Consider the following 27840-nt stretch of genomic DNA (forward strand, 5'->3'; position numbering starts at 1 on the left):
ATGTCGTCTTTACTGAACAGCCAACATATTGTGTGATGAATTGCAAACATAACTTTCAAAAGTCGCATTGGGAATTGGGAATAACTGTGGAGTGCATACAACACAAGGGTCATGTCGGGAAAGGGTCTTATTTACACATCCACCCACAAGAGGGCGAAAAAACCTGAAGCGTTGACTGGTGGTGACGTCATTTGAAAGCGACATAACGGTTTGATGGATGACAAATCGACGTAGTTCTCATCAGACGGATTGTTTGGCCACAACAGACTGTTGAATATCGTGGTTCACGTTTATGTGCAATTATGGCAGGGTTTTGGTAATGTATCTGAATCATTTTTTCCTCATTTTGATCGCCTTATTTGACACATTGAATCTTGGATTTTGGTCGCCGCTTCCAGAACACGCTTTTTGAAGCACGTAGCTAACTATAGATAGCTAATTAGCTAGCTAGCCCAAGTCGTATCCAGCTAAACTCCTGAAAGTTGGTTCCTTCTTTTTGTGTAATAGCAGTCATGTCTTTGCATTTCATAAACGTGTATTTATTACCCCATAAAATGTGATTAAATGCGAGGTATGATTGCTTTGTTTAGTTGTGGGCTTTGCCAATTCCGTTAGCTAGCAAGTTAGCTTCCATGTAACGATAACCAAACTGGTGGCTTTACCTTAGACTAGTCTCAGTGATAGCTAGAATTTGAATACTTCAGAAAAAGGTATAGTTGACGTGATGGCTAGCTAATTACACCGACATCAGTTGAATGCGTGCAATTTACTTGCTAAATAAAATAGCTACATGATGACATCGCGGATATAAATCATAGCATAGCTACCTATCTGTTATTTTAATGGCAGTCTTGAAGTTACGGTGTTTGTTACAGCGAATAACTGGCTGTTTGAAACCGTAAGCGTGTGAATTTATTCTGAAATTGTTTTCCGTTTCACCGTTTGTCCTCAGCTCTCTCCCCGGATCATGATGAACCATCGTCATCCGAAGAGATCAGTGAATGTTACGACTCTTGCCTTTCCTCCTTGTACCTGGCCCAGGGTAAGCGTTTGGGAAAGTCGCTGCAAGCGCAGCCCACCTCACTCTCGCAAGAGGCGAAGCATTGCAAACGCAGCACGAATCATTTTTGGAGAGAGGACGGCGCTTCAGTTAGAGATCAAATTTACAAGCAAGAAGAGGTCTAAGCGCAGTCGCAAACCCCGTTGGTCCACTCACCTGCTAATTCCCTTTAAATGTGTGACTAGGGTTCAGAAGCCTTGGACTGTCAGCCACCAACTAGTGTATTCCAAGCCCAAGGAGAATCCTGCTGAGTGTCTGATCAAGTCAGGGAGTTCCACTGGGCCCCTTGACACCACAGAGTCATACAAACTTCTGCCTCAGAAAACTACTCTTAAAGCCACTGGACTACTGCCTCACAACAATAACCTCTGTGACCCCGCAGCTGGGGGGACGACTGGTAACCGAAATAAGCTGACAATAAAAGGAGCTTCCACTGGTACAAAGCACCCAGAAGTGAGGACGAGGTCAGGGCCTAGCGACAACAAGACAACGGTTTCCCTCCTGTTGATGCGGTATCCCTCCGACGTCCAGAACCGGAGCCGGGAAGTCGGGAAGCCTCACATCGGGAGCCTCGGGAAGGAGCGGAAAGCCAAGAAGTTTTCCAGGATCTCCACCCTCAGGGGCCGGACGCTGAAAGCGGGGGTGCTGGGATATCTGAGCGGGCTGAGCGCAGAGTCCAAAGAGCTGATCCAGGAGGTTAATGGGGACGACCTGCTGAGGCTGAAGAGGAAGAGCCAGAAGGGGGAAGACAGGGATGGGGTAGAGCCGGCCCAGGGAACCATGGTGCACGACAGCTCTGTTCCCGAAACGCCGGCGGCCGGGGCAGGGCACGGGCGCACCTCCAGCCGGAAGCGGACGCCCAAGGCCTGCGACTGCTGTGGCCCAAACTGCAGGCCCCCCCAGCCCCCCCCGGCCAAGGCCCAGGCACTGGGGAAGCCCGGGAGGAGGGGCCGCAGGAAGAAGGTTCCGGAGGGGGAGCCACCCACGCACACCACGCCCACCACGCCCAGGCTGCCTGCCCTCAACGGCGCGGACGAACCGGAGGGCGACCCGCAGCATGGCGTCGACATGGAGGTGGAGCTGCCTGTCACAGAGGAGCTCTCACCAATCACAGGGGTGACATTAGCAGTCACAGGGGTGACATTGCCGGTCACAGGGGTGACATTGCCGGTCACAGGGGTGACATTGCCGGTCACAGGGGTGACATTGCCGGTTACAGGGCTGACATTAGCGCTTACAGAGGTGACATTACCAGTCACAGAGGTGACATTACCAGTCACAGAGGTGACATTGGCAGTCACAGAGTTGACCTCACCAGTCACAGAGGTGATGTCGCCTGTCACGGAGGTGACATCACCAATCACGGAGGTGATGTCGCCAGTTATGGACATGACATCACCAGTCACAGAGGTGATGTCGTCAGTCACGGAGATGACATCACCAGTGACGGAGGTGACATTGTTGGAGGAAGAGCTTGTTTTGGAGTCACCCGAATTGGAGGTGCCCGTCTTGGAGTCGCCTGAATTTGTGGTTCCTGAGTTCTGCCCCAGTCTATACACCAGTGCACTCCTGGACCATCGGTACTGCAAGACCGAGGAGGCAGAGTCAGCCACAGAGAGGGGGGAGCCTAAAAATCAACTACTGACCACAGACGTCAATGACGAGGACCTAACAGAACTTATTCACGGTATTTGTGCAGTTATTCACACATGGAAATAATGCTGTATTAGAAATACTCTTTTAACAATAGTGATGGTTCATGTGGAGTATTCACAAGATTTGTATTTTAAAAGAATTGTCCATTTTCTCCATTATTAAAAACAATAGAAGCTGTTGCAGTTCCATTTAGCATTGTTCACCTCTTTTCCCAGAATTCCTGGAGCACTTCTATGGGAAGTATGGGAGCTTTATCCCGCTTAGTGAGACCGATGTTCTTGAGCACCTTAACAAGAAGTTGAACTCTGACCTCACGAACAGGCAAGTAGGCTGGGTCATCACATGGGACTGTCTGCCTGTCTGTATGTCGAGGGGGGCTGGATTTGAACCTTGGCTGTTTGAATGCATCGGGTATAAATAACATGCACTTTGTTGGTCATCCTGTTTTGTTGGACTAAGTGTGGTGGGAAAAATGAATCGCCCTCCTATCGGCCCAGCGATCGGTCACATCTAATCATTCTCATCTCTTTTCCTCTCCGATCTCAGGAAGTCCTTCATCTTCTCGGAAGTGACAAAGTACCGGGCCGGATTAGCCTGCGCTCCTATGCACTATTTCACAGTGGCCTACAACAAGCACTCTCTGACCCTGGAGGACCTCTCCACCCTGGACGAGCAAAATTGGGTCAATGACCAGGTGGGCCTGCCACAGCAGGGGTTCTCAACCATTTAGTTTTTGGCCCAATTTTTCATCATCATTATCATCATCGTCAGGGCGGCCTGTAGCGTTGTGGTCAAGGTATATGACTGGGACCTGCAAAATTGGTGGTTCGATCCCCAGTGTAGCCACAATAAGATCCGCACAGCCGTTGGGCCCTTGAGCAAGGCCCATAACCCTGCATTGTTCCAGGGGAGGATTGTCTCCTGCTGAGTCTATTCAACTGTACATTGCTCTGGATAAGAGCGTCTGCCAAATGCCAATAATGGAATGTAATGTCATGTAATGTCATCATCACACCTCCTTCCAATGCAGCTAGTCATGCATATTGAAAGTGATCATAAAAAAATTGGACAAAGAATTTCATAGCAAACCGCAAACATGTGAGTGTACATATGCAGAAAAGGTTATTATATTTGACTATTCATTGCTTGATTTGTTGTTTATTTAGCTGAACTGACTGAATTTAGCTGAATTGACTTACTTCTATCTTGATGTTTTGCAACTGAAGCTTTCAGTAATTTCCCACTGAAATTAACTAATTTCCCCCGGGCCCTCTGTTCAGAACTGTGCCAGAGTACTGATCACACTATTTCACAGCCAATCAGAAAGAAATTCAATTAAAAAAATGTTTTCCTTCTTTGCATTATGAATAGTTTGGTAATCCAGCAAAAAATATATTTAAAACATTCTGACAGGTTATTGTGTTCTTTTTTTTGTTACAGAAAATGAATATGCAAAAATGTATGTCCAGGTTGTATAAATGTTTTTCTTGTGAATTTCATTTCAGGTGATAAATATGTATGGTGAATTAATTGTGGAGGCTACAAACCATAAGGTATGAGAAAATGTCTGCAATGAAATGCCCATCCACTTGGACTAATAATAATAACATTTTAAACACAAATGTATTTATTTTAGGTTGTTTGAGGCATGCATACAGTGCATCCGGAAAGTATTCACAGCGCTTCACTTTTTCCACATTTTGTTATGTTACAGCCTTATTCCAAAATTGATTAAATTCATTTTTTACACAAAATACCCCACAATGACAACGTGAAAAAAGTTTTTTGGAGATTTTTGCAAATTTATAAAAAATAAAAAACTAAGAAATCACATGTACATAAGTATTCAGAGCCTTTGCCATGAAGCTCAAAATTGAGCTCAGGTGCATCCTGTTTCCACTGATCAACCTTGAGATGTTTCTACAGCTTAATTGGAGTCCACCTGTGGTAAATTCAGTTGATTGGACATGATTTGGAAAGGCACACACCTGTCTATATAAGGTCCCACAGTTGACAGTGCATGTCGGAGCACAAACCCTGCATGAAGTCAAAGGAATTGTCTGTAGACCTCCGAGACAGGATTGTCTCGAGGCACAGATCTGGGGAAGGGTACAGAAAAATTTCTGCTGCTTTGAAGGTCCCAATGAGCACAGTGGCCTCCATCATCCGTAAATGGAAGAAGTTCGGAACCACCAGGACTCTTCCTAGAGCTGGCCGCCCATCTAAACTGAGCAATCGGGGGAGAAGGGCCTTAGTCAGGGAGGTGACCAAGAACCCGATGGTCACTCTGTCAGAGCTCCAGCGTTCCTCTGTGGAGAGAGGAGAACCTTCCAGAAGGACAACCATCTCTGCAGCAATCCACCAATCAGGCCTGTATGGTAGAGTGGCCAGACGGAAGCCACTCCTTAGTAAAAGGCACATGGCAGCCTGCCTGGAGTTTGCCAAAAGGCACCTGAAGGACTCTCAGACCATGAGAAACAAAATTCTCTGGTCTGATGAGACAAAGATTGAATGCCAGGCGTCATGTTTGGAGGAAACCAGGCACCGCTCATCACCTGGCCAATACCATCCCTACAGTGAAGCATGGTGGTGGCAGCATCATGCTGTGGGGATGTTTTTCAGCAGCAGGAACTGGGACTAGTCAGGATTGAGGGAAAGATGAATGCAGCAATGTACAGAGACATCCTGGATGAAAACCTGCTCCAGAGCGCTCTTGACCTCAGACTGGGGCAACGGTTCATTTTTCAGCAGGACAACGACCCTAAGCACACAGCCAAGATATCAAAGGAGTGGCTTCAGGACAACTCTGTGAATGTCCTTGAGTGGCCCAGCCAGAGCCCAGACTTGATTCCGATTGAACATCTCTGGAGAGATCTGAAAATGGCTGTGCACCGACGCTCCCCATCCAACCTGATGGAGCTTGAGAGGTGCTGCAAAGAGGAATGGGCGAAACTGCCCAAAGATAGGTGTGCCAAGCTTGTGGCATCATATTCAAAATGACTTGAGGCTGTAATTGCTGCCAAAGGTGCATCAACAAAGTATTGAGCAAAGGCTGTGAATACTTGTGTACATGTGATTTTTTTATTTTGAATAAATTTGCAAAAAATTAAAAAAAAAAAAAACTTCTTTCATGTTGTCATTATGGGTGTTGTGTGTAGACTTTTGAGGGAAAAAAATGCATTTATTCCATTTTGGAATAAGGCTGTAACATAACAAAATGTTGGAAAAGTGAAGCGCTGTGAATACTTTCCGGATGCACTGTATAGTCTGTCAGTATCTACTGTATAGCATAAACCAGGGGTCAGAAACTTGTGGTCCTCAAGGGCTAGGACCTGCTGGTTTTCCACCCTCCCTTTACCTGGGAGTCATCATAATCATGAAGGTCTAATAAACGGACTGTATGTAATAAAAGAAGAAAGGCGTGAATGAGAAGATGGTTGTTTGACTGAATGAGCATCCCCTTCCTCTTCTTCTGCAGGTTCATTTTTTCAACAGCTTCTTCCACAGGCAGCTGGTAGCCAAAGGATATGAAGGAGTAAAGAGGTGGACCAAAAAGGTGAGCTCATGGAGAGGTCTTTTTTACCTTTTTGATGAACCCCTCTGAAGAGTTTTTTTTGGAATGTTGGAAGTCAGTGGTTCTAGAACTCTGGAACATTGCATTCAACTAACAATTTGAAAGTAGTGATTGTTATGTCAGCATTAGAATGTACAGTTAAGAACATTCTAATCACATTTGTGACCTCACAATCCCTTAAAGGGTTAATTCTAAATTTCCTGATTAAATAATTGATTTCCTGAATTGAAAAAATGGGAATGGAATTGAACTCCCAATTACTTTCGCCTGCTGTGGATGGAATGGGTTATAATAATATTCATGAAAAGGCCTCTGTGCCTGTAGAAATGTTCTCAAAAACAAGATGACATGAGACCTGCTGTGGGTTTTATGGAGTCTGTCCCTCCTGGACTGCAGGTTGACCTCTTCACCAAAAGCCTGCTGCTGATTCCCATTCACCTTGAGATCCACTGGTCTCTGATCACCGTGGATGTCACCCACCAGACCATCCACTTCTACGACTCCCAAGGCATCACGTTCAAGTATGCTGTTGAGGTAAGAGGGGAAAGACTACACACCCCACCATGCACCGGGATATAATGATCCCCTTGGCAATGCGTGGAAGTCTGTTGACCTGCTTTCCTTTTGATATAAATTGATTTATTCATACATAAGAAAAATCTGGGGAGGAGAAAACGTTGAAGTGGCTTAAAAATACCAACAGAATATTGAAGTGATGAAAGAAGGTGGTCCATGGAGCTCTCCCCTCATTGACTGGCTGACGATGAGGGTGTAGGTTATGTAAGCCTCACTGTGCTACGTTTAATGACTTCCCTCATTAAAACCATGGTTTATCAGTTAAGCAGGTTAATACGTCCATAGCCTTCTTAAGATGTGAAGCACCTCACACTCACTCACTCATTGCTCACTCACATTTAGCAGGCTGTATTCTCCGCAGGGGGGAACTATTAGCACTCAAGTAGTTGAAATTCAAGAGTGCTACATAAGAGTGGAATGACACAGTGTGTCCTTGTGAAATGAACAGGCTTTCCCTGTGTCTAACAGAACATCTTAAAATACATTCTGGCTGAGGCTAAAGAGAAGCAACAAACGGTTTACCAGAAAGGCTGGAAGATGATTGCAAACAAGGTAATAAACAGGTCTTTTATTCCTCAGGGTCATTGTGTGTTTAAGGAAATCTACCGTCATACACCTGTAGTGTTTTTTTCCCTTAAAGCCATCAAATGTTACTGCTTGTCATAGAGTAGGAGCAGCAGTGTACTCTAATGATTAGGAAACATGTTATGGCAAGGTTACAGGCACAAGTCCCAGGTAGTGCCGTTGAGTATCAGTGAGCAATGTGCTTAACCTTCTGTAAATATCCAATTGTGGAAATAGACTGGACTTTGGAAAATCAATTCAAAATGTAAGCAAAGTTGTTGTAAATGTAAGCTAAATGGCAGAATGTGTGCAATGTGACTGTTTTGGTTCTCTCGTCTTTTCCAGAGTATTCCACAACAGAAGAACGACAGTGACTGTGGGGTGTTTGTTTTAGAGGTAAGAAATCTTTAAGCAGGTGGTGCCGTTGATGCGACGCACCGCTCTTACTGTACCTAGCACCCCCGGCTCTTTGCCTGTGGTGATCTCCACAGCCTAGCTGAAGCAATAAAGAGAGGTTTATGTGGAGGGCAACACAAAGTGTCACAGAAACACAGAAATACTTTAAAGTGACATGCATTTAAACTAAGTTCTAATAGCTCTCCCTTGTGGCACTATTAGAGTCTTCAGAGTGAGTGAGTGAGACTTTGTGTCTGTTTGTTTTTGTGATTGTGTTTCTGTGATTGTGTTTGTGGTTGTTTGGGCTTGTGTGGGTTTCTTTGTTTGTTTGGGTTTGTGGTTGTTTCTTTGTTTCTTTGTTTGTTCCATTCAAGTCAGGACCATGAGGTGCTTTGCATCTGAACATACTGTCCTCAGTGCCGTGTGGGCTGTGTAGCTGTGTGGCTGTGCTTGTGTTAGCCGTGTGACTGTGCCTATGTTAGCTGTGTGGCTGTGCCTGTGTTAGCTGTGTATCTGTACTTGTGTTAGTGTTGGTGTTAGCCGCTGGTTTGTCCTGTGCCCGTTGTCATGGCTCCTGCCCTGTTCTCTGCCCTCAGTTCTGTAAGTGCCTGTTGTCATGGCTCTGCCCTCTTCTCTCCCTGTGGTGGGAATTTTAATTTATTCCTGTAAGAAAACACTCAGAGACAGAGACAGTCAATAAAATCCAATCTTTACTATGCACATAGGGTCCAAGTTGCATGCAAAAACAAGGACAAAGGTTTTCTCCTTTGTCTGGATATATGTATGCGCAGAGCGCAACAAATGTACGCCCCCCTTTGATGAATATTCCCAATGATCAATATTCAAAGACAGTCCACCACTCTTCTCCTTACTATAGATGTTTATTCATATCTCCCCCCCTCGAGGTACGGTTTATGCAGATGTATGTTCTCAGAACATTCCAGCACGATGTATACGCAGGGCCTGCGCAGGGCCTGCACGTCGGAGCAGTTTATCTTATCTTGTTTTAACTCCCTATCTCCAGGGGGAAGATAATCCCCATGGTAACCTCAGTGCTGAGGTCTTATGTTTTTGGTCCTGCAGGCTCACAGGCTCACAGGCTCCCAAGACAAGATAATATAGAACTCACAGTTTATGGCCGTAGCCTTGGAGGCTCTCAGGGTAGGAGAGAAGGAGAGCGACATCTCAACTCACAGTTACAGAAAATAATATTCATTAGCACAAAGCAAATTATGATACTTTAATAATTATGTATGATCGGGATCACTCAAGGATAAGCAATTAATAATAAAATAATCACATAAATGTATAAATTCAACAACACCCCTCTGTACTGTAAGTGCCTGTTGTCATGGCTCTGCCCTGTTCTCTCCCCTCAGTACTGTAAGTGCCTGTTGTCATGGCTCTGCCCTGTTCTCTCCCCTCAGTACTGTTAAGTGCCTGTTGTCATGGCTCCTGCCCTGTTCTCTCCCCTCAGTACTGTAAGTGCCTGTTGTCATGGCTCCTGCCCTGTTCTCTCCCCTCAGTACTGTAAGTGCCTGTTGTCATGGCTCCTGCCCTGTTCTCTCCCCTCAGTACTGTAAGTGCCTGTTGTCATGGCTCCTGCCCTGTTCTCTCCCCTCAGTACTGTAAGTGCCTGTTGTCATGGCTCCTGCCCTGTTCTCTCCCCTCAGTACTGTAAGTGCCTGTTGTCATGGCTCCTGCCCTGTTCTCTCCCCTCAGTACTGTAAGTGCCTGTTGTCATGGCTCCTGCCCTGTTCTCTCCCCTCAGTACTGTAAGTGCCTGTTGTCATGGCTCCTGCCCTGTTCTCTCCCCTCAGTACTGTAAGTGCCTGTTGTCATGGCTCCTGCCCTGTTCTCTCCCCTCAGTACTGTAAGTGCCTGTTGTCATGGCTCCTGCCCTGTTCTCTCCCCTCAGTACTGTAAGTGCCTGGCGTTGAAGCAGCCGCTGCAGTTCACGCAGGAGGACATGCCCAGGGTCCGCAAGAGGATTTACCAGGAGCTCTGCGAGTGCAAACTCAAATGCTAAAGCCCAGCCCCGCGGACATTTCCCTGTTTTTACCCAACCGGAAGGAACAAGCTGGAACTCTCTTAAGGAAAGGTAAAACAGGACGGAGTGAAAGTTTGCAGGACTTCCGCGCGTGGAGACGACCGACCGGCCTGTTCCGCCGACGGCGACACAAAATGGCCGACCTCCACCCTCCATTCCTCTGCTCCGCAGCACCCGGGTGCTCCGGTGCAGGTGTGCGTGTGTCCGGTACACACCAACGAAAACAGAACATTGTCTGACGGTGAAGATGTGCAGTTACCTCACGCTCAGCTGTCGATTGGTCTACGATGATTTGCAGGCACTTCCTTTCTTGTCGCGCCAGTGTGCGCTTCTTGGACGACAGACTTCAAAATGGCAGCTGTGGTACCAGTGATCCCCCCCCCCCCCCCCCCCCCCTCCCCCCGCGCTGCTTGTCGCCGCTGAACACGCACTGCTTTATCGCCGCTCCGACTGACAGCCAAATCACATGTAGGCTTTATCATGTGTTCTCAAAAAATATATACTTGAAGGTTCTACTTTTTATAATATTAAATTTTCGGTCTTTAGAGTAGATGAGGGGCAAGGATGCGGATAACAGGACGCTTTTAACTGAATGTACTGACTAAGACCAGGCTTCATTTCGTCAAGAAAGAGGGTACATTACTGCAGGTAAAGGCTGTTGGGCTGTGGACCACTTATGTGACTGTTAACAGTAGGATGCAATCAAAACTTGTTCTTAAGTATTTTTTTTTTGTTACACCAATTGGGATGCGTGTTGGTTTTTATTTCAGTTTTTGAATACGCAGTGTGCTAAAATGACTTTCTGGTTAATTGGTGGTTTAAAAAAATACTACTATTTAAAGGCGGCCATTTGCATTTGTGAAACTGCCTATGTGTGGAACCTACTGTAAATTAGAGCGTTCAGGACACCTTTACAAATGACAAATGTTTAATGCTGGGTCCAGTCACAGAAAGCATACGTGTGCAAAAGAAACTGCACACACACTTTTACATACTAATGACCAACAAATGGACTCCAACCTGCTTTTAGGATCTTTTTTTAAGGCCTATTGTGTAATATAGCTCACCCGTTGACGGAATAAGGATTTTCTTTGATGTTCACATGACTTCTGTTGAGTAAATGCATGGCTATTTCCCATGATTTAATTTTCATCTTCTCGTTCAACACAAAATATATTCAAAATGTTACGTTTTTAGAGGTGTTGCCATTTAGGAAAGCTGGCATTTTGTTACAGTTGGTGGCCTTATTCTGTTTTTCATTTGTAGAAGTTCTGAGACTGAAAGGGGTACGGGGCGGAGGTTAGGGGTTCCGATGACTTCCGTTTTATTCCTGGCATGTTTGTAAAGCACTTGAGAAGCCGGGCGTTCGGTCTGCGAGTATGTGTGCTCGGCCGATGTGAGAGACACTCAAATAGTTGTAAAGTTACTTGAAATGTAACAATAAATAAACCTCTCCTGTCAAAGTCCTGTTTTGGCTATCAGCTAAATGCTAATGTATCTTCTTACCCTGGGAGACCTTTGCAACAGAAATAAAAAAACTCCACAGATTTTTTTTCAAACTAAATATTTAATTCACAGTGATGCTTTATTATGTCTGCCTCAAATTTGTATTTGGAATTTGAAGGTTAGAAAATCGACATGCAGAAAAATATTAGCCAGACTATTTGACTGATATCCCATGAGTCTAAACGCAAGTTAAAACAAAATTGCTTTGACTTGAATCTGAATAATGAAATAAAATTCATAAAGAATATGCTGTTAAACCGATGCAATCCCTCATCCTTCTTTAATATTAAATGTTTTAATGTATTTAGTTTTATGTAACTACTATTATTAAACTTTGTGACCAAGTGTGATCATTTTATTAACTTTTGATATTGTTTAAAAATGGCGTCTTGTGCTGCTATAGGTGGTTTGTCTGCTTAAGACACCATTTTCTTTTGGTTGTAGTACATGGATGGGCCCCTCGCAGTCCGGGATGGAATTCTGACTGGCTGGTAGCCTGCAGGGCGAGACGTAATTAGCAGGCAGTTGCATCGCTCAGTGTTCGGGAGGGATAAGACACTTGGTGCCATTAGTATTGGGACGCCACTGCTTTGTGCTCTCACAGAAACACGTTGTCGGAGGTGGAAAAAGTGCTAAAAAATGACAAAAGCCTAGGTCACAGGGAAACCGGTATGAAACTGTCCTGCATTTTCTTTGGGTTGTTGTGATGACATGTTTTAGTCCTCAAAGCTTTTCCTTGAATTCTTGTGAACGTATGAAACAATTAATGAATTCTTGTGAACGTATGAAACAATTCATGAACAAGTACTGGGATGACCAATTATCATCCCAGTACTACTGCACGCAAGATTCCATTAGATTCACATTGAATTAACCTTCCTGGCCTCCTGATTCGTCCGAAGACACACTGTATGGAGCTCACTGAATTTAGTCATGTATTCTGCTCTTTTCCACTGAAACACGTTTCTATTCCTTTATTTTACATTAGTTGAAAAATCTACATGATTTCCATCCATCTGAATTAAGAATTTACATTTTTCACTTTTTAAGTTTAATGTATACTTTGCAGGTTTTCCGCATAAACACTTTTCATAACATATTTCTATTAATTTGCATGGTTGTTAGCCTAGCATTATTTCCTATCCATCTAAATAAAATTAAAAAATTTAAAAGACTCAATTCAATACAATAAAAAAATAATAGGGGAATTTTGTGTTTGATGTCATCTATTATAAAATATGTATTCAACTGAATAGATAAAATACAGAATGTTATATGTACAAAAAGAAAAGAAAATGGATTATCCAGAATCAATGACTAACACTTGCCCTACTCCTTTACCTATTAAAATAACTGATTTAAATTCAAGCCTAATGCCTGCAGTTTTCCTAATCTAGGCAAGTAAACCCTTAACCAATGAATGGACTTTTAATAAATGTGTAAATAAATCGCAATATAAAGTTTTATTTCTATAGTTTTCAGATGAACCAAATTACCTTTCTGGATTCTGTATCACCACATTGTACCACAAGAGGGCACTGTGAAACGTGAAATCCCTTCTAAAACCCATGATTCACTTGCACATATCCCCAAATCAGCTGTAGCCTTGTGCATGAGAAAAGACGCATAGTTGCAAAGTTGTCAGTGGGTCATTTACAGAAGTCATAAAATTCATGCTATCAGTAAAGATATAGATATAGTCTAACACCACTTCCTAGAAACACAAGAAACCTTGGCATGAGTGGCTTTCACAACATTCATTTTATCAGTCCTGAAGAGAGAACAATCAGATTTTATCTCTCAGGGAGTCATTTTAATTGTTTCCTTTGACATTCAATTGAAAAGCACTATGGGGAAAGAGGGAAGGTAATGTTCCCATAAACCCAGCATTGGCTCTCTGAATCAGCACCTGCTCTATCTCCCACCTGTGCCTGAGACGTGAGAGCTGACAGAGTGAAGTAGATCTTTATGACCTTACTGGGCATGTGCACAATTACTAAATCAGTGCTCCACATTCCGGAATGGAACAGCATGACAATGCAGTCTGCCAGCATGTTGTGGAGTTAGACTGTTCTTATTTAAAACGTCTCTGAAACCAAGCTCTCTCTCTCTCGCTCACTCTCACTCACACTCACACCTTCAGAAGGCACTCAGTCAAATGTCACCACTGGAGCCCAGAATCGTAATGCTTCTTTATTATAAGATAAAATCAGATAGAAACTTTATTGTCAGAGAAAAAAATATGTAGCAATAGCCTACTAAATGAGATTCACTGTTGTGGAAACTAAATATTAGCTACATGAATATTAATTTATTAGCATTCATTTTGAAGGCAAGCATCATTGAAGGCAAGCATCATAAAAAAAACAGCAGCGAGTCAGTACATATACACTGATATGGCATCTGAACATCTTATAAAAATAAATCTCTCAATATTACATATAAAAATCAAGCAGCTAAATCTGGATTGAAGCCTCTTATTGCATATGTGCAGTACAAGTATACAGTAAGAAATACATTTTTTACAGTGCAAAATCAACAGAGGCAGCGTTTGGACAAAATAAAGACTCTATTTGCACGACAGACATGTTGCCACTGCATTAGCTTCAGAAGGTATGTTCGTCTCGCTAAGAACAGGGAAAGCACTGGGTCTTTATCTGAGGTACAGTATATGAAAAAGCTTGCCCCATTTATTGACAATAATGGCAACATACATACATGTTAGGGCACAGCTCTTGGGTAGCTCTGTTTCCAGAACTCTCATTTGGCATCTTAAAGCTTGGGGATCTTCTGGCAAAATGGACACCCACAAGACTTGAGTTCCCAGAATGCATCTGTGCAGCAATGGCCCAGACCGAACGTTTTTTTTGAGGGAGCGTCACTGCTCCGATGCCTTTTATCTCCGATTCTGCTCACAGCATCATCATCATATTCAGCCAAGGTGCTGGAGTAGCAATGTCATATACTGTGTGCCCAGATTAATAATGTAACCCGGCCAACATGTTCAAAGCTGTCGAGCTGCTCTTTCTAGAATCTGAGGGGAAAATATATGGGAATTCCCCACAGCAAGGCTGACTAAAGTACGCAAGTACACCTGCACAGTAAAAAGACACAAATGTCTGACAATTTTATTGCATCCCTTTTATTATTATTTGTTAAATTTGTGTTTCTAATTCTTCCCATTGGTGTGTCAATTATGCCACTCCATGAGAGCCGGCCAAACTCAGCATTGGCAGGACCAGAAGGAACCCCGGTCCTCGGTGTGAAACTGTAACCAACTGATGCCTGCATCAAGGTTACTTAAGCCATGCGTCACCATGACACACACCAATAACATTTCTATAAATGTGCCAGAGTTAGCCAGAGATACTCATTTTCACCTGGGCTGCACGTCTTTGGATTATCCGGGCTACACAAAATTGCCCCGCATTTGAATCTTTGTACTGTCCGTGTGTGATTGTACAACACTATCATCAACCCCTGCCCCACAGTCCATCACAAACTGCCTGCAGACGGCAGGTAAACTAGTGCAAGCCAGGGAAAACGCACAAGGCACTGCATATTCCCTGATATGGCATGTGCCTTCAAGTAGTTTCTAAACATCTTCCTCAGTGAAGATCTAAAAGTACACGTTCACGTACGTAACAGGCAAAGCACGTGCACTGACATGGCTTTTTACCTATAGCAGATGGAAAACCATCGTTAGGCGACGTAACTCTTTAAAAAATCATTCAGCTCTTTCCCCGAGCATCTAGGCCACCTGGTTCACTGGTCAGTATAATTTCAGTAAGATTTCTTCACACTGTCAGAAAAAACTTCCAAAAAAATTTAAAATAAAATAAAAACAACCCTGTACCGCATTTTGGTCATAACTGCCTGTAGGCCAGGCCAGTTATCAAATATATATATTTGAGTTAATGGCAGTTACATTTTAAGAATTTGGTGGCAGTTTTTTAATCTCTCCTGCAAATCCCTGAGAATTTACCGATCGATCAAGCAAAAAAAAAAAGAAAAACTTGAAATTTCTTCAATTGTATGCAGTCTGCAGGCTGCAAGACTTACTGTTGTCAAAAGGCTTAAGCATTTAAATTTTTTTAATCCAAGTTGGCTGTCGTTAAGTGCTCTGAGTGAGAACAGGAAACAGGAAACAGGAAGAAAGGAGGGGCTGGTTGTGTGAGGGTGGGCGGGGCCTGTCTGGAACCCGGGTTTTCTCACATGGAGAGCAGGGTGAGCAGGGAGGAGAGGAGAGCCGCCAGAACCAGGGAGACCGAGGACAAAGCTGTGGGAGAGAGACACACACACACACACATGGAGACACACACACACGCACACAGACACGCACACGCACAGAGACACACATGCGCACACAGACACACACGCATGGAGACACACACACGGTGACACACACACACAGACAGACACACACACACGCACGCACGCATGGAGACACGCACGAAGGCACACACACACGCATGGAGACACACAGAGACACACACAAGCATGGAAACAGACACAGAGACACACACACAGAAACATAAGCACAGAGACACACACGCACAAGCACGGAAACACATACACAAGGACAGACACACACACATACAAAATGAATTAAGAGGGCCCGACCCAAGAACAAAACTGTAGCACTGAGATACATCCCCAGAAAACGCTTACTGACTGTTACCAACCACAATCTAATAAGCATACGCAGCAGCCCAGTATCTGGCCGTGATAGAGAGTCTGTGGCTGGAGGCCCAGTCCGTACCTGTAGCAGAGGAGGGGCAGTCCAGCACCTGCAGGGACTGGATGTAGCTCTGCCCCAGCCAGTCCTGGTACGTCTTCTTATCCGCCACGCCGATCATCTTCTTCGTGGAGTCTTTGAAGATGTAGTCGGCGCCGCCGTACTTGGAGGAGTCGAACATGCGGAAGCCGGAGCCCGTGCCACCACCGAAGAAGGCCTGGGGGGGAGAGGCGAACAAGAAAACGCCTTTTACCTCCAGAGCTCACTGCTCCTCCGACACGGCTGACCCGCCGTTTGACCTGGCTGGACTGCGTGGAATATGAGTTGAAAGGGACAACAACAAAATTGTCCCAGTTTTATTCAACAGTGAATCGGCTACCTGTTTCCTTGTTCGAAAGTTGCTACGGCTACTATCATTATGATTATCGTTATTAGGGCCCTGTTCCATGAAGCGTGATTACTCAGTCAGATAAAACCCGGACCAGCTCTAAGTCCATGTTCCACATTTGTGAGGGTTCTGGGTTTTGCTCAGTGCAGTTATCCAGCTAACTCTAACTCAGTAATCCTGCCATGTGGAACCGGCCCCTGGGTGTAGCCACACAGCTGCGGGGTAGAGAACCTAAGATGGCCGCCCCAGAGACAGGGGGTGGAGACGTACCTGGGCTTTGTCCAGGAGGCCGAAGACGGCGTGTGCGTTGGTGTTGGGGCGCACCATGACGGCGTGGGAGGGCACTCTGGCCAGGTTACACTGACCGTACTGCGTGACCTCAGCGCGCGCTCCGTGGGGACAGAGCAGCTGGAAGTTCTTAGACTCCAGATTTATAGCCCACGGCTCTGTGGAGTTACCTGTGTGAGAGAAACGCACACGTGTACACACACACACACACACACACACACACATACAAACACACACACACACACACACATACACACACACACACACACACACATAGACACACACACACACACACACATACAAACAAAACCAAGCGGGCACACACACACACACACACACACACACACATACAAACAAAACCAAGCGGGCACACACACATACAAACAAAACCAAGCGGGCACACACACATACAAACAAAACCAAGCGGGCACACACACACACACACACACACATACAAACAAAACCAAGCGGGCACACACACATACACACACACACACACACACACACACACATACAAACAAAACCAAGCGGGCACACACACATACAAACAAAACCAAGCGGGCACACACACATACACACACACACACACACACACATCCAAACAAAACCAAGCGGGCATACACACACACACACACACACACACACATACAAACAAAACCAAGCGGACATACACACATACACACACACACACACACACACACAAACAGAAGACATTAAATAGGACCTTAATTCATCAGTCATTTACACCATACATATACATACTATATGCACTGTACAACTTGACACTGTACATACAGAAAGTTGACTTCTAGGGTTATCCTTCAGGAAATGGTTGCGAGTGGATATTGGTGTTTGAACAGAGAGGGCGTGTACAGGCTAATTGACAGCTTACCGTCAGTGTTCTGGAACACAGTGGTGTGTTTGACGAAAGCCACCTCTCCGGAACCTTCTACCATGCACCTGTGGGGGGGGGAGGGGCAACAAATGAAAACCCATCCCAGGGAAATTCACCTGTTCATCAAGCAAAAGAGTGGGGAGTGTTTTCACTGTAACCCCAACCCAGAACCTTCGCACTCTGCCTTCACCATTAGATATGGCTATTAAACAACCAATCCTAATAGTATAGTATTAATTTACCAAAAGGATACAGGACACTCTATTATAAGAGAGAATATCTGGACACATGTTTTGTCCCTACAGTATATCAGAGATATATAAGTTATATGTAAGGTATATTGTCGACCTCTTAGGGGTCACCTTTTCTTTAGGCGAACTTTGTGGCATTTTCCGGTCAATAAAGATTTTTTTTAAGGACAAAGAGCACCCCCAAGAGGAAGTTAAAATGTCCACATGTTTTGCAATATCTGATCTGTGTATTTTTCCTGATACTGTGTAGTGTTGTATGAATAGGTGCTCACCTGAATGCTCCATTGTAGCCGTCGTAGCGATCCATGTCTCTCACACACTTGTTGTTGCCTTTGCTGTCTCCGGCACACTGCTCACAAAGGCTGCTGGGAAACCCCGGCCTGTTGGCTCCTGGGACACAGCTGGCCTGGAAGAACTCTGCAGCAGCTGAGAGAAAAGGTCAAAGTTGAGAAGTATAGACCAGATCTGACACACACACACATACACATACACACACACCCACACAAACCACGCAAACACACACACACACAAAACCACACACACACACATATGCACACACACACACAGAACTACGCTAACACACACACGCTACACACACACACACACAAACACAAGCATACACACACCCTGCTCACACACACACAGAATATGCTCGCACACACAGACACACACACACGTGTTGGTTACCTTGGGGGACCTGGCACTCCTGAGGCCGGATCAGAGCCTTCTCTATGAGGACAGCCATGGGGACGTTCCAGCCAGCGGTCCTCCCATAGCCTGTGTGACAGGACGTAGTGCCCTGCAGCTCCCTGAAGGTGTGAATGTTCATGTTGTTCTTCTTCAGCACAGCCACGGCATAGTAAACACTGCCGTCGGTGCCTCCTGAATCACGGTGAGACGGGACAGCTTCAGCACACCCACCAAAGCCCAGCAAGACACTTCACTACAAGCCTCATAACATTTCAATCCTCTGTCTAATCTCGAAGCAGGAAAACATTCCAATTAGATACATTTCCATTGAAGGTGTGAGGTCACACGTATGTGATTAGGATGCTCTTAACTGGACAGTCTAATGCTAATGTAACAATCACTATTGATAACTGAAAGCAATGGAGTTCTAGAACACTGACTTAGAAGAAAAATAAATAAATAAAAAACGTTCTAGAAAATCTGCTCTTCAAAGGGTTCAAATACTGTCACTGATTGCGGTGGCAATGGGACATTCTATATTCTAATACAGAACCATATGCTCCTGTTTAATCAGGTCAGAAGGAATGCAGAAACTCGATATCTGGTGCTTCAATAGAATCTATGGTTTTATCCTCTAGATGCTAGCATCATCATTGTGCAGCCAATGAGTGCTTTTCACTCTGATCAGCTGTGGTCAGGCATTTCTCCATCTTATTGACCTTGTCAGCAATCAACTTTGCTCATTTAGATTGGAGACCCATTTTTGGAACATGCTCTCGTCATATGAAAGCCATGATGTTGGCACATCACTGACCAAATACCATTATCAGAAACAAAGTTCAGCGGAATCAAATTTTTTCACTCATAAAACACACAGCATAAGCCACACAGACTTGAGATGCAACCGTATGAAGTGAAAATGCCAGTGTAAGATGATAAAAGACCTTACACAGTGTCACAGATCTGGTGGCTTTGCTCTTTTGCAACACTGGCCCTCTGAACAGGTCTGAGCGTGCCCGTTGTAAAGCAGTCAGGGTTGACATTCGTACTTGAGAAGGTAGGTCATTTGCAGAAAGGAGATTACTAAAGACAGAGGCAGCCTCAGCAAGAAACTACAAATCACAGTTCCCATTTTCTACCTTAAGGCTTCACAGGGGGTAAAAAAAAGTGTTTTTTTTAAAAAAGCAAACCCCATGCTCTCCTGCCCACTGTTTACTTCATGTGTCTCTACTCCTGCTCTAATGTGGAGACTAGTGCGGTCTCACCTGTGTAGATCTCTAATGTGAACATCAGGGTGGTCTCACCTGTGTAGCTCTCTCCTGAGGCTCTAATGTGGACATCAGGACAGTCTCACCTGTGTAGATCTCTAATGTGAACATCAGGGTGGTCTCACCTGTGTAGCTCTCTCCTGACGCAGGCACCAGGCCGTGGTCCTTCCCTGCCGTGTAGATGAAGCCTCCATCCAGAGTGATGGCATCAGCCTCATTGTTCTGATTGGTAAAAAAATGTGTCACTCAAACCCATGTGAAAAAAACCCAGCCAATTCACATTAATAGCTCTACAAACAAGCTAGTCAGGTGATCACAGTGGCTTTCAGGCTGGACACTTCAGTTTCTGAGTGTCAGAGAGCCTTTGAGGGCCATGGCAGCCTCACCTGTATCTTCTGCATGCACTGTTCCACAGAATTCGCGTAAGCGCACTGAATATCGGGAGTCAGTTTTTTCTGGAGGAAGGCGTTCGCCATGTCCACACACTTCTTCTGCTCGCCGTCAGACAGCACGCACCAGCGCAGGACTTTTGGGATATCTGCACCGACACAGCAAGACCACAGTCACGGTAATTCCAAGGCAGTGGGTGGTGCTGAGTCAGGGCAAGGTAAAGGGCATGTCTACCTTGACTGTGTCACATGATCACACTCATTTCACTAAAGTCATGTGACCCAGCAAAGATGGGTTGGGGTAAGGGCAGGTAAGGTCAAGGACTTGGCTACCTTCACTGTGTCACATGATCATGCTCATTTGCACTGCTTACATTTTCACAGAAATTATGGCTACTGAGAGACAGCCTATGTCCTAGGATCGTAGGCAGTGGTGTCGTATGGGCAAAGTTAGGACGATTCCAAGGGTTCTGACTGACAGGGCCTCAAAAATATGATTGCATCAACTGTGCAGGGATGGGGTGGCCTGGGTTTGTGGGGCCTTTTTCACGGTGTGAGATCTTTTCACGGTGCCCAAAATCCCTGACCGCAGTCCTTATCATAGGTTCCTATGTGGACAATATGCTGTATCTGGATGAAGCATTATAACATCAACTGAGTGTGTGGGACTCAAGGGTGTTTCAAGGGTGTCCCTTAGATGTCCCATGGTCATTCCATGAGTGTCCCAAGGTCCTCCTATGGGTGTCCTAAGGGCATTCTAAGGGTATCTTAAGGGCGTACCATAACTGTCCCCCATGAGTGTCCCAAAGGCATTCCAATGGTATCCTAAAGGTATCCTAAATACAAATTGTGTACCTGTGCTGATCCTTACCTGTGCAGTCCATGGCTCTGAGAGCATTGTAGTACCTGGAGCCCATCCAGGCCTTGTACTCCTCCATACCAGGAGGGAGGAACATGGTGGACATGTCACTGAACATCAGGTTCCTGCCCCCATATTGCGCAGAAGAAAACATGGGGAAGTTTGTTTTTTCCTGTGAGAAAAAAATGGTGACACATTGATGGTAAATGGTTGGCATTTATATAGCGTCTTTATCCAAAGCGTTGTACAATTGACGTTTCTCATTCACTCATTCAAACACACATTCACACACCAACGGTGATTGGTTGCCATGCAAGGCATTTGGGGGTTAGGTGTCTTGCTCAGGGACACTTCAACACACCCAGGGTGGGATTGAACCGGCAATCCCCCCCGGCTATACGACTGCTCTGACCAATGTCAATGTTGCCCCAAGGCGCCCACTGAACTGCTGCTCACCGTTTAATTTTGAAGTTTCTAAGATACTCAAACCACCCTGAATGGCACCAACAGTCATTTCTTCCCCATTCTGATGTTTGGTCTGAACAACAACTGAACCCCTTGACCATTTTTGCATGCCTTTATCATAGAGTTGCTGCCACACAATTGGTTGATTCGATATATCCATTAATGAGCTGGTGTACATGTGTGCAGGCTAGCTAATAAAGTGGTCGCTTAGTGTACGTCACGTTTTCCCTTCCCCACAGCTGTCCATGGAACAAACAGAAGCAGAGTTGGGCTCACCAGTCCCTCGCGTAGCATGTTGTAGACCACGTTGCTGTCGACTTCGTTCCGCACCACAATGCCCCTGGAGGGGACTCGAGCCAGGTGACAGGTCTGGTACTCTGTCACTGGAGCCTTTGTCCCATCCCGGCAAAGCAGCTGGTAGTCCGATGACAGCAGATTCTGGGCCCATGGGTCCATATTGTTGCCTGGGGGAGGGAAATAAGGGCCGTTATACACTCCGGAACACCAGGGGGAAGGCTGAGTGCCTTGCATCTGACATAGCCTGTAACCTAGTGGCTACGCTACATGACTAGGACTAGGAAGTTGGTGGTCCAAGCCCTGGTGTAGCCACGATAAATCCGCACAGCTGATGGGCCCTTGAGCAAGGCCCGTAACCTCACATTGCTCCAGGGAGGTTGCCCCCTGCTTCAGGCTAATGAACTAAGACGCTTTGGATATAAGCGTCAACTAAATAACAAATTATTCTAACAGAGCGCCTACCGTTAGTGTTGTTCCTGACTGTGGTGTGCTTCACAAAGGCCACGTCCCCTGCCCCTTCAGCCAGACACCTGAAGAAGAGAGGGAAGCCAAGGACCATGAGAAAACCGAATCCACAAAATCCACACATCTTACTGTGAGAACCAGAGCATAAGGGGTGCCAGTGTAGTGTAATAACCTAAAGGGTTCAATTCCTAGGGCAGGACACTACCAGTGTACCCTAAAGTAAGGTACTTCACCTGAAATGCTTCTGTATATAAACACTTTATTAGGTATTTATTCAAATTGTTGGTGCCACCCTGTCTGGCACCAACAATCATTCCACGGTCAAAGTCACGTAGATCACATTTCTTCCCTATTCTGACATTTGGTCTGAAAGACCCTCTTGACCTCATCTGCATGCTTTATGCATTTAATTGCTGCCACATAATTGGCTGATTAAATAGCTGGTGTACAGGTCTATCTAATAAAGAGCTCACAGAAAGTATGCAGCTGTATAAATGCATGCTATGTTAAAATGCTAAAAGTAGTCCAAGTCTGCTAAAATGGCAGTAATGTAACCAAAAGGGAGCTGAGCCAGGAACTCTAATGATGACAATAGCCAGCAGAGAAAATAACCTGCTTTAAGTTTCACTGTGTTATTAGCCAGCTCTATACCCCTATGTGTGTGTATGACACTAATGTTTATGCTAATCTTATTCAGACCTGGATCAAATACATGATTGTTTGGGATTTTCTGTGTTTCTGTGATTTTCAACCAAGTGGAGCAGATGAGAGGCTTTCCCTTCTGGAGAGTATTTCATAGGTCCTGATACACCAGGTTTGGCACTGAGGTTGTCCTGAAGGAGACCCATTTTGGGGGGAAACGCCATCCGTCCCATGGTACCTGAAAGCCCCCTCGTAGGAGTAGTATCTCTCGCTGGGGCTTGCGGAACACTTGTTCTGACCCACTTGGTCTCCGATGCACAGCTGGCACAAGGAGGGATGGCCCTGGATGCCCGGAATACAGCTGGCTGAGAAGAAGTCTGCGACTCCTGAGGTATGAGGATGGAATATCAGGAATATCAGGATCTGATCCATTCATATGCATATTTAACAGGGGCCATACACTGTGGCAGTGTTGTACGATAAGGAACTGGCCTCATAACCAAAAGGTTGCAGGTTCAATTCCCAGGTGCAGCCTTTAGCGAACCAACATGCATTGCAGTATAAATTGATGGTATGTGTAAAAAATTAAAAAGCTGAGTGCGTTACTCAGGATACTAGTGTCTGCTAAAAGGCAGTAATATAATGTCACTGAGGTAAGTGCTAGTGTGATATCTTATCTTATGAGGTCCGACCACGTGAGCTCAAGTTAGCACTTTCAGCTCTGTTCAGGGTTCTGGTGCTTTTAAGCAACAAGGATTCAAGTCTAAGACTGGATAAAGAACCCACACACCCTTTACTCAAGGCCTTAGGTGACTTCTGTTTTCAAAAGAAACCTCAAATTCAAATTGCCGCCATCCAGGACTTTGGCACCCCAAATATACTTCTCTATATACTTTATATAATATACTTTACAGCCTACCTTTACTTTACACCTACCCAGCCACTGGAGGATGGGCTCCCTGTCTTTAGCCGGGTTCCTCCCGAGATTTCTTCCCAGCGAGGACATTTTTCATCCTACTGGGGAGTTTTTAACCTTATGCTTGCTATTTAGGGGTTCAGGCCTGGTGTTTACCCGTTTCTTTTTGCCCTTGTGTCACTCTGTAAACTGTCTTTGTGACAGACGTCTGTAAAAAGCACTATAAACATAGACATTTGGACAGCCTCTGATGTGTGAGATAACATTACGTTACATTACCTTTCATTTAGCAGCCACTTTTATCCGATGCGACGTACACAAAAGTGCATAGAACAAACAATAGAACAGGCCAGATAAGGTACAATTAACATGTGATCGGTCATGAAGCCATGATCGTAAGTCTGGATAATAACCAGCTGCAACACAGATCTGTTATCCATGGATTTAAACCTCAGTGAAGCCGTCTGCAATTATTCCATTGACATCTGCACCTTAGGACCGAGTGTAAAAAGTCTATACCAGACCTTGCGTGATGTCGCAGCCCATGACGGACATCCTGCCGCTGTCAATCAAGTATCCCAGGGGCATGTTCCAGCCGGCCGTGCGTCCTACGCCCGTGTGGCATGACTTCTTTCCCTTCAGGTTGTTGATGTTGATCGCGGAATTGCTCTTTTTCACGACCGCCACCGCGTAGTATGTGGTCCCCTTACCTGCAGAATGATTAATTAGGTTCACCTCACTGAACCCGGCGAGTGGTCTTATAACCCCGCCCCTCCCGCGGTCAAGCGCCATTTACGGGTGAACGGGTTCTTACAGCTGTTCGGTACCCACAGCTTCAAAATCTCATTTCATTTTTTTCTCCTGTTACACAGTGGTGTAGAGAACTATAAACTTTATACTACTACTACTACTACTACTACCACTACTAATAATAACAGCAGAAGGTGACAAACTACACCTGCGCTATTTCACTGCCCCCCCTAAACATAAGAATTCCTAGTTAAAATAATGTATATATAAAATAATGTTTGAATAAATAGTTTAGAACCAAGATGAAGTCGTTAACGGTACCATCCATGTCAGACTCTCCTGCAGCAACCTTGAAGGTGGCTTCCTTCCCGATGGTATAAATGTCCTTCGCGCTCAGTGAAAATGCATCGGCGTGACTGGTCTAGAAGGAAATGTTAATTAGACGTGACGGCCATTTGTAGTCAAACTAAGATCAGTACTCATTCTTGTCTAACCAAACCCCTCAGATGCAAAACTTTTTAAAATACGTTTTTTTTTCTCAGATCCCAAAAATTTAAAAATAAGAATGTATTCTCAAAAATGTATTGTATTATCTTAAGATATTTCAAGTGTTTTTATAGGTTTTCGTACAAGTTTGGATTTAAGCCTTAATACAGGTGCCATTTTGAAGCACTGCAGACCCAACATTTATTCCAGTTCTGCAGTCTACTACTTAACATCTTGAAATTCTTGGTGAAACAATAGTCCTTTGTATGTCCTACTATGGGCTACTATCCAAATTAATCATATTAATCAATTTACAACAAATATAATTTCTACACTGATTGACGGGGTTTTCTCCACTTTAGCCCAGCATACACGATATTTAATCAATTTCCCACGACAAGTAAAACAAAATATTGGTGGATTTATGCGCACCCAGTTACTCGTGCACGTAGCTCACCATTAATTTCCGCGCGCATCCAGTGATTGAAGAATCGCTGACGCACACCAAGCTAGGGTTGATTCCGGCGTCCGAGAATGCCTTCGCCATGGCAATACATTTGTTCTTCTCTTGATCTGAGATTGTGCACCATCTTATTCCACTAGCACAGGACACTAAGGAGACATTTTTAGTATTTAATACCCATTATTCATCATTCAAACATCACTCAAAAGCGCTCATCAAGTCAAGATGTGGCAGCTATAAACCAGTATATTAGTCAACTTCGAATTTTTTACCTAAAGTATCCCAATAATAGTGATATACTTAATAGTTTATTAAACGGATTTGGCCGACATTTAAATTCCCACTCGAGTAATCTATTTTACACAAAAACGGTCTATATCATCATCGGGTAAAATGTAGCATTTAGTAACCAATAATATTTAATTTCATAAGAGGGAGAAACTCACAGGCTTGAAGCGCTAGAAGAACACAACTTAGGATCCAGACGGCCATGGTGACAGCTGGGTTCAAAGTCTTGTGGTGCTTTATATATCTCAGTCGGTATCAGTGGACTTTCCGTTATTAGTTTCAAAGTCCAAAACAAATTAGCATGTTCAGCATAGCGTCGAGCAGCACAGGGTGAATAGGCAATATTTTATGATTTTTTATGATGTCTTGATAAATTCTCGTCGCCGCTTCTGCTTCGACGATGTTCTTTCTCCGTTGAAATCGGTTGGGAGCCACACAGCCCACACCTGAAAACGACACGTCCAAACCCCTGGCCTTTCTCCAGAATAGGCTACTCTCACACAGAGGGGCTTTCATTGGTTGTACTCTGAGCAAGGGCTCCACCTCATAAACACTCACATTGGGTTTTCCATAGACTCCTGGGGAAACATCAACCAATTCAACATATACGTATTTCACTCTGCTGGCAAAGAGGCCCAATGATTCACATTTGTAATGCAATTTGGAATTAGTTTCTGGAACCAAATGTCTAATTGGGTCGGTTTCTAGTGCTGTACTGTAACTTCGCATATTTTTCTTTAAGCAAATCAGTTATACTAGTGCATCCGTTTTTAACAATAAACCAGTGTTGGAGCCAGTTGGCACATCCTGTTTGCCTGTGAAAGTTTATGTTTATTGACAGTAAACCTGCATTTTATAATACTGTTATCAGTCATTATGGCTGCTTCAGCTGTTTCTTCAGGATACCAGGCCCCCATAACAACCCTAATTGGAACATGGAAATCTACAATCTACAATTTTATGACTTAATATCCGAATGTATATAGACATTTCAATAGCCAGAAGGACCAAAACACCATGTTCTTTTACCCCCAGAACATTGCCCACAATGCCAGTAGTACTGGTGGTTTTGGCCTGAAAAATGAGATTAACCAAAAATCCTACTCGATTGGCGTCTTGGGCCAAAATCAGTCCCTGATTGGAGGGGAAGAATGAAAACCAGAAGTATCCATAACTAGGAGCATAATGTTTTTTGTTTATGTTTTTTTTTTTTTTTTGTAGCCAAGTAGGCCTACATATAATTCAGAAGTAAAATGTATGGGGTTTTATCCCCCAAAATACTTCTCAGAATCCCCAACTCTTAATCTATTAAAATAAAAATCTGAGTGAAAATTCTCCAGATATCCCACATTCAGGGGGATAAAATCCCCCAGGATAGGGTTGCTCCAGCTCTTCATAAATTCTCCCTAAGTTGGAACATAAAGCTCACACTACATTTAGATCTCTGTATTTTGATATAAAAAGCATTTTCAAGGCGGCCTGTCAGAACATCATTTCGCTTCACCCGATCAGAGCTGTAGTTGTGCTTCTTTACTTCTGCCATTGCAGAAGCTAGCTACCGTACAGTTCTGTGCTAGCTGATACCTGTTCCATCCCCACAGGCTGCGAAAGTGTGTCAGGCCCAGAAACGTCCCAAACGCATCGCAGAGGAGCACAGGCAGAGACAGATTGGCAATGCACCATAGATATGACAGTATATGGTTTTTTTATAACAATTGCAAGGTAAAAATCCTGCAGAGTAGGCCTTTAACAACTAACAACTAAACTACAAGAGACGCCACATAAATCCTTCTATGGTAAAGTCCACAGGCAGTCAATGTTTTTGGGTTCAGTGCATTAAAATGACACATTGTTGTTTTTGAAAGCAACATTTATGCATAAAGGACCCCACAACCCAAATTAAGATTCACAGTCACCCTC

The 27840-nt window shown here is 44.5% G+C and overlaps 2 protein-coding genes across 2 annotated transcripts; one reads left to right on the plus strand and one right to left on the minus strand.

Moving 5' to 3' along the window:
* Positions 1–204: 204 nt before the first annotated feature.
* On the plus strand, positions 205–11732 carry senp5 (SUMO specific peptidase 5). Its single transcript, XM_061237331.1, has 10 exons — positions 205–316; positions 953–2747; positions 2932–3041; positions 3267–3410; positions 4222–4269; positions 6195–6272; positions 6687–6824; positions 7335–7418; positions 7776–7826; positions 9745–11732. The coding sequence occupies exons 1-10, from the start codon at positions 293–295 to the stop codon at positions 9853–9855; spliced, it is 2583 nt and encodes an 860-aa protein (XP_061093315.1). The 5' UTR covers positions 205–292; the 3' UTR covers positions 9856–11732.
* A 1933-nt stretch (positions 11733–13665) lies between these two features.
* meltf (melanotransferrin) lies at positions 13666–26331 on the minus strand. Its single transcript, XM_061239911.1, has 16 exons — positions 26079–26331; positions 25627–25781; positions 25005–25104; positions 24458–24643; positions 23256–23403; positions 22373–22440; positions 21890–22077; positions 21161–21320; positions 20287–20438; positions 20026–20122; positions 18630–18824; positions 18215–18368; positions 17689–17756; positions 16779–16966; positions 16145–16337; positions 13666–15661 (listed from the first exon to the last, which is right to left on the minus strand). Exons 1-16 carry the CDS (start codon positions 26122–26124, stop codon positions 15594–15596), a joined length of 2166 nt encoding a protein of 721 aa, XP_061095895.1. The 5' UTR covers positions 26125–26331; the 3' UTR covers positions 13666–15593.
* Between the last annotated feature and the right edge of the window lie 1509 nt (positions 26332–27840).

The sequence above is a fragment of the Conger conger genome, chromosome 4 (assembly GCF_963514075.1).
Source record: "Conger conger chromosome 4, fConCon1.1, whole genome shotgun sequence".
Classification (NCBI taxonomy): Eukaryota; Metazoa; Chordata; class Actinopteri; order Anguilliformes; family Congridae; genus Conger; species Conger conger.

Coding starts and splice junctions, on each gene's coding strand:
- senp5 (XM_061237331.1), top strand. CDS start 293: ATGTGCAATTATGGCAGGGTTTTG. Junction 6,273..6,686: donor TAAAGAGGTGGACCAAAAAG/GTGAGCTCATGG, acceptor CCTGGACTGCAG/GTTGACCTCTTCACCAAAAG. Junction 7,419..7,775: donor GGAAGATGATTGCAAACAAG/GTAATAAACAGG, acceptor CGTCTTTTCCAG/AGTATTCCACAACAGAAGAA.
- meltf (XM_061239911.1), bottom strand. CDS start 26,124: ATGGCCGTCTGGATCCTAAGTTGTGTTCTTCTAGCGCTTCAAGCCT. Junction 22,441..23,255: donor TCCTACGAGGGGGCTTTCAG/GTACCATGGGAC, acceptor TCTCTTCTTCAG/GTGTCTGGCTGAAGGGGCAG. Junction 17,757..18,214: donor GGCTACAATGGAGCATTCAG/GTGAGCACCTAT, acceptor CCCCCCCCACAG/GTGCATGGTAGAAGGTTCCG.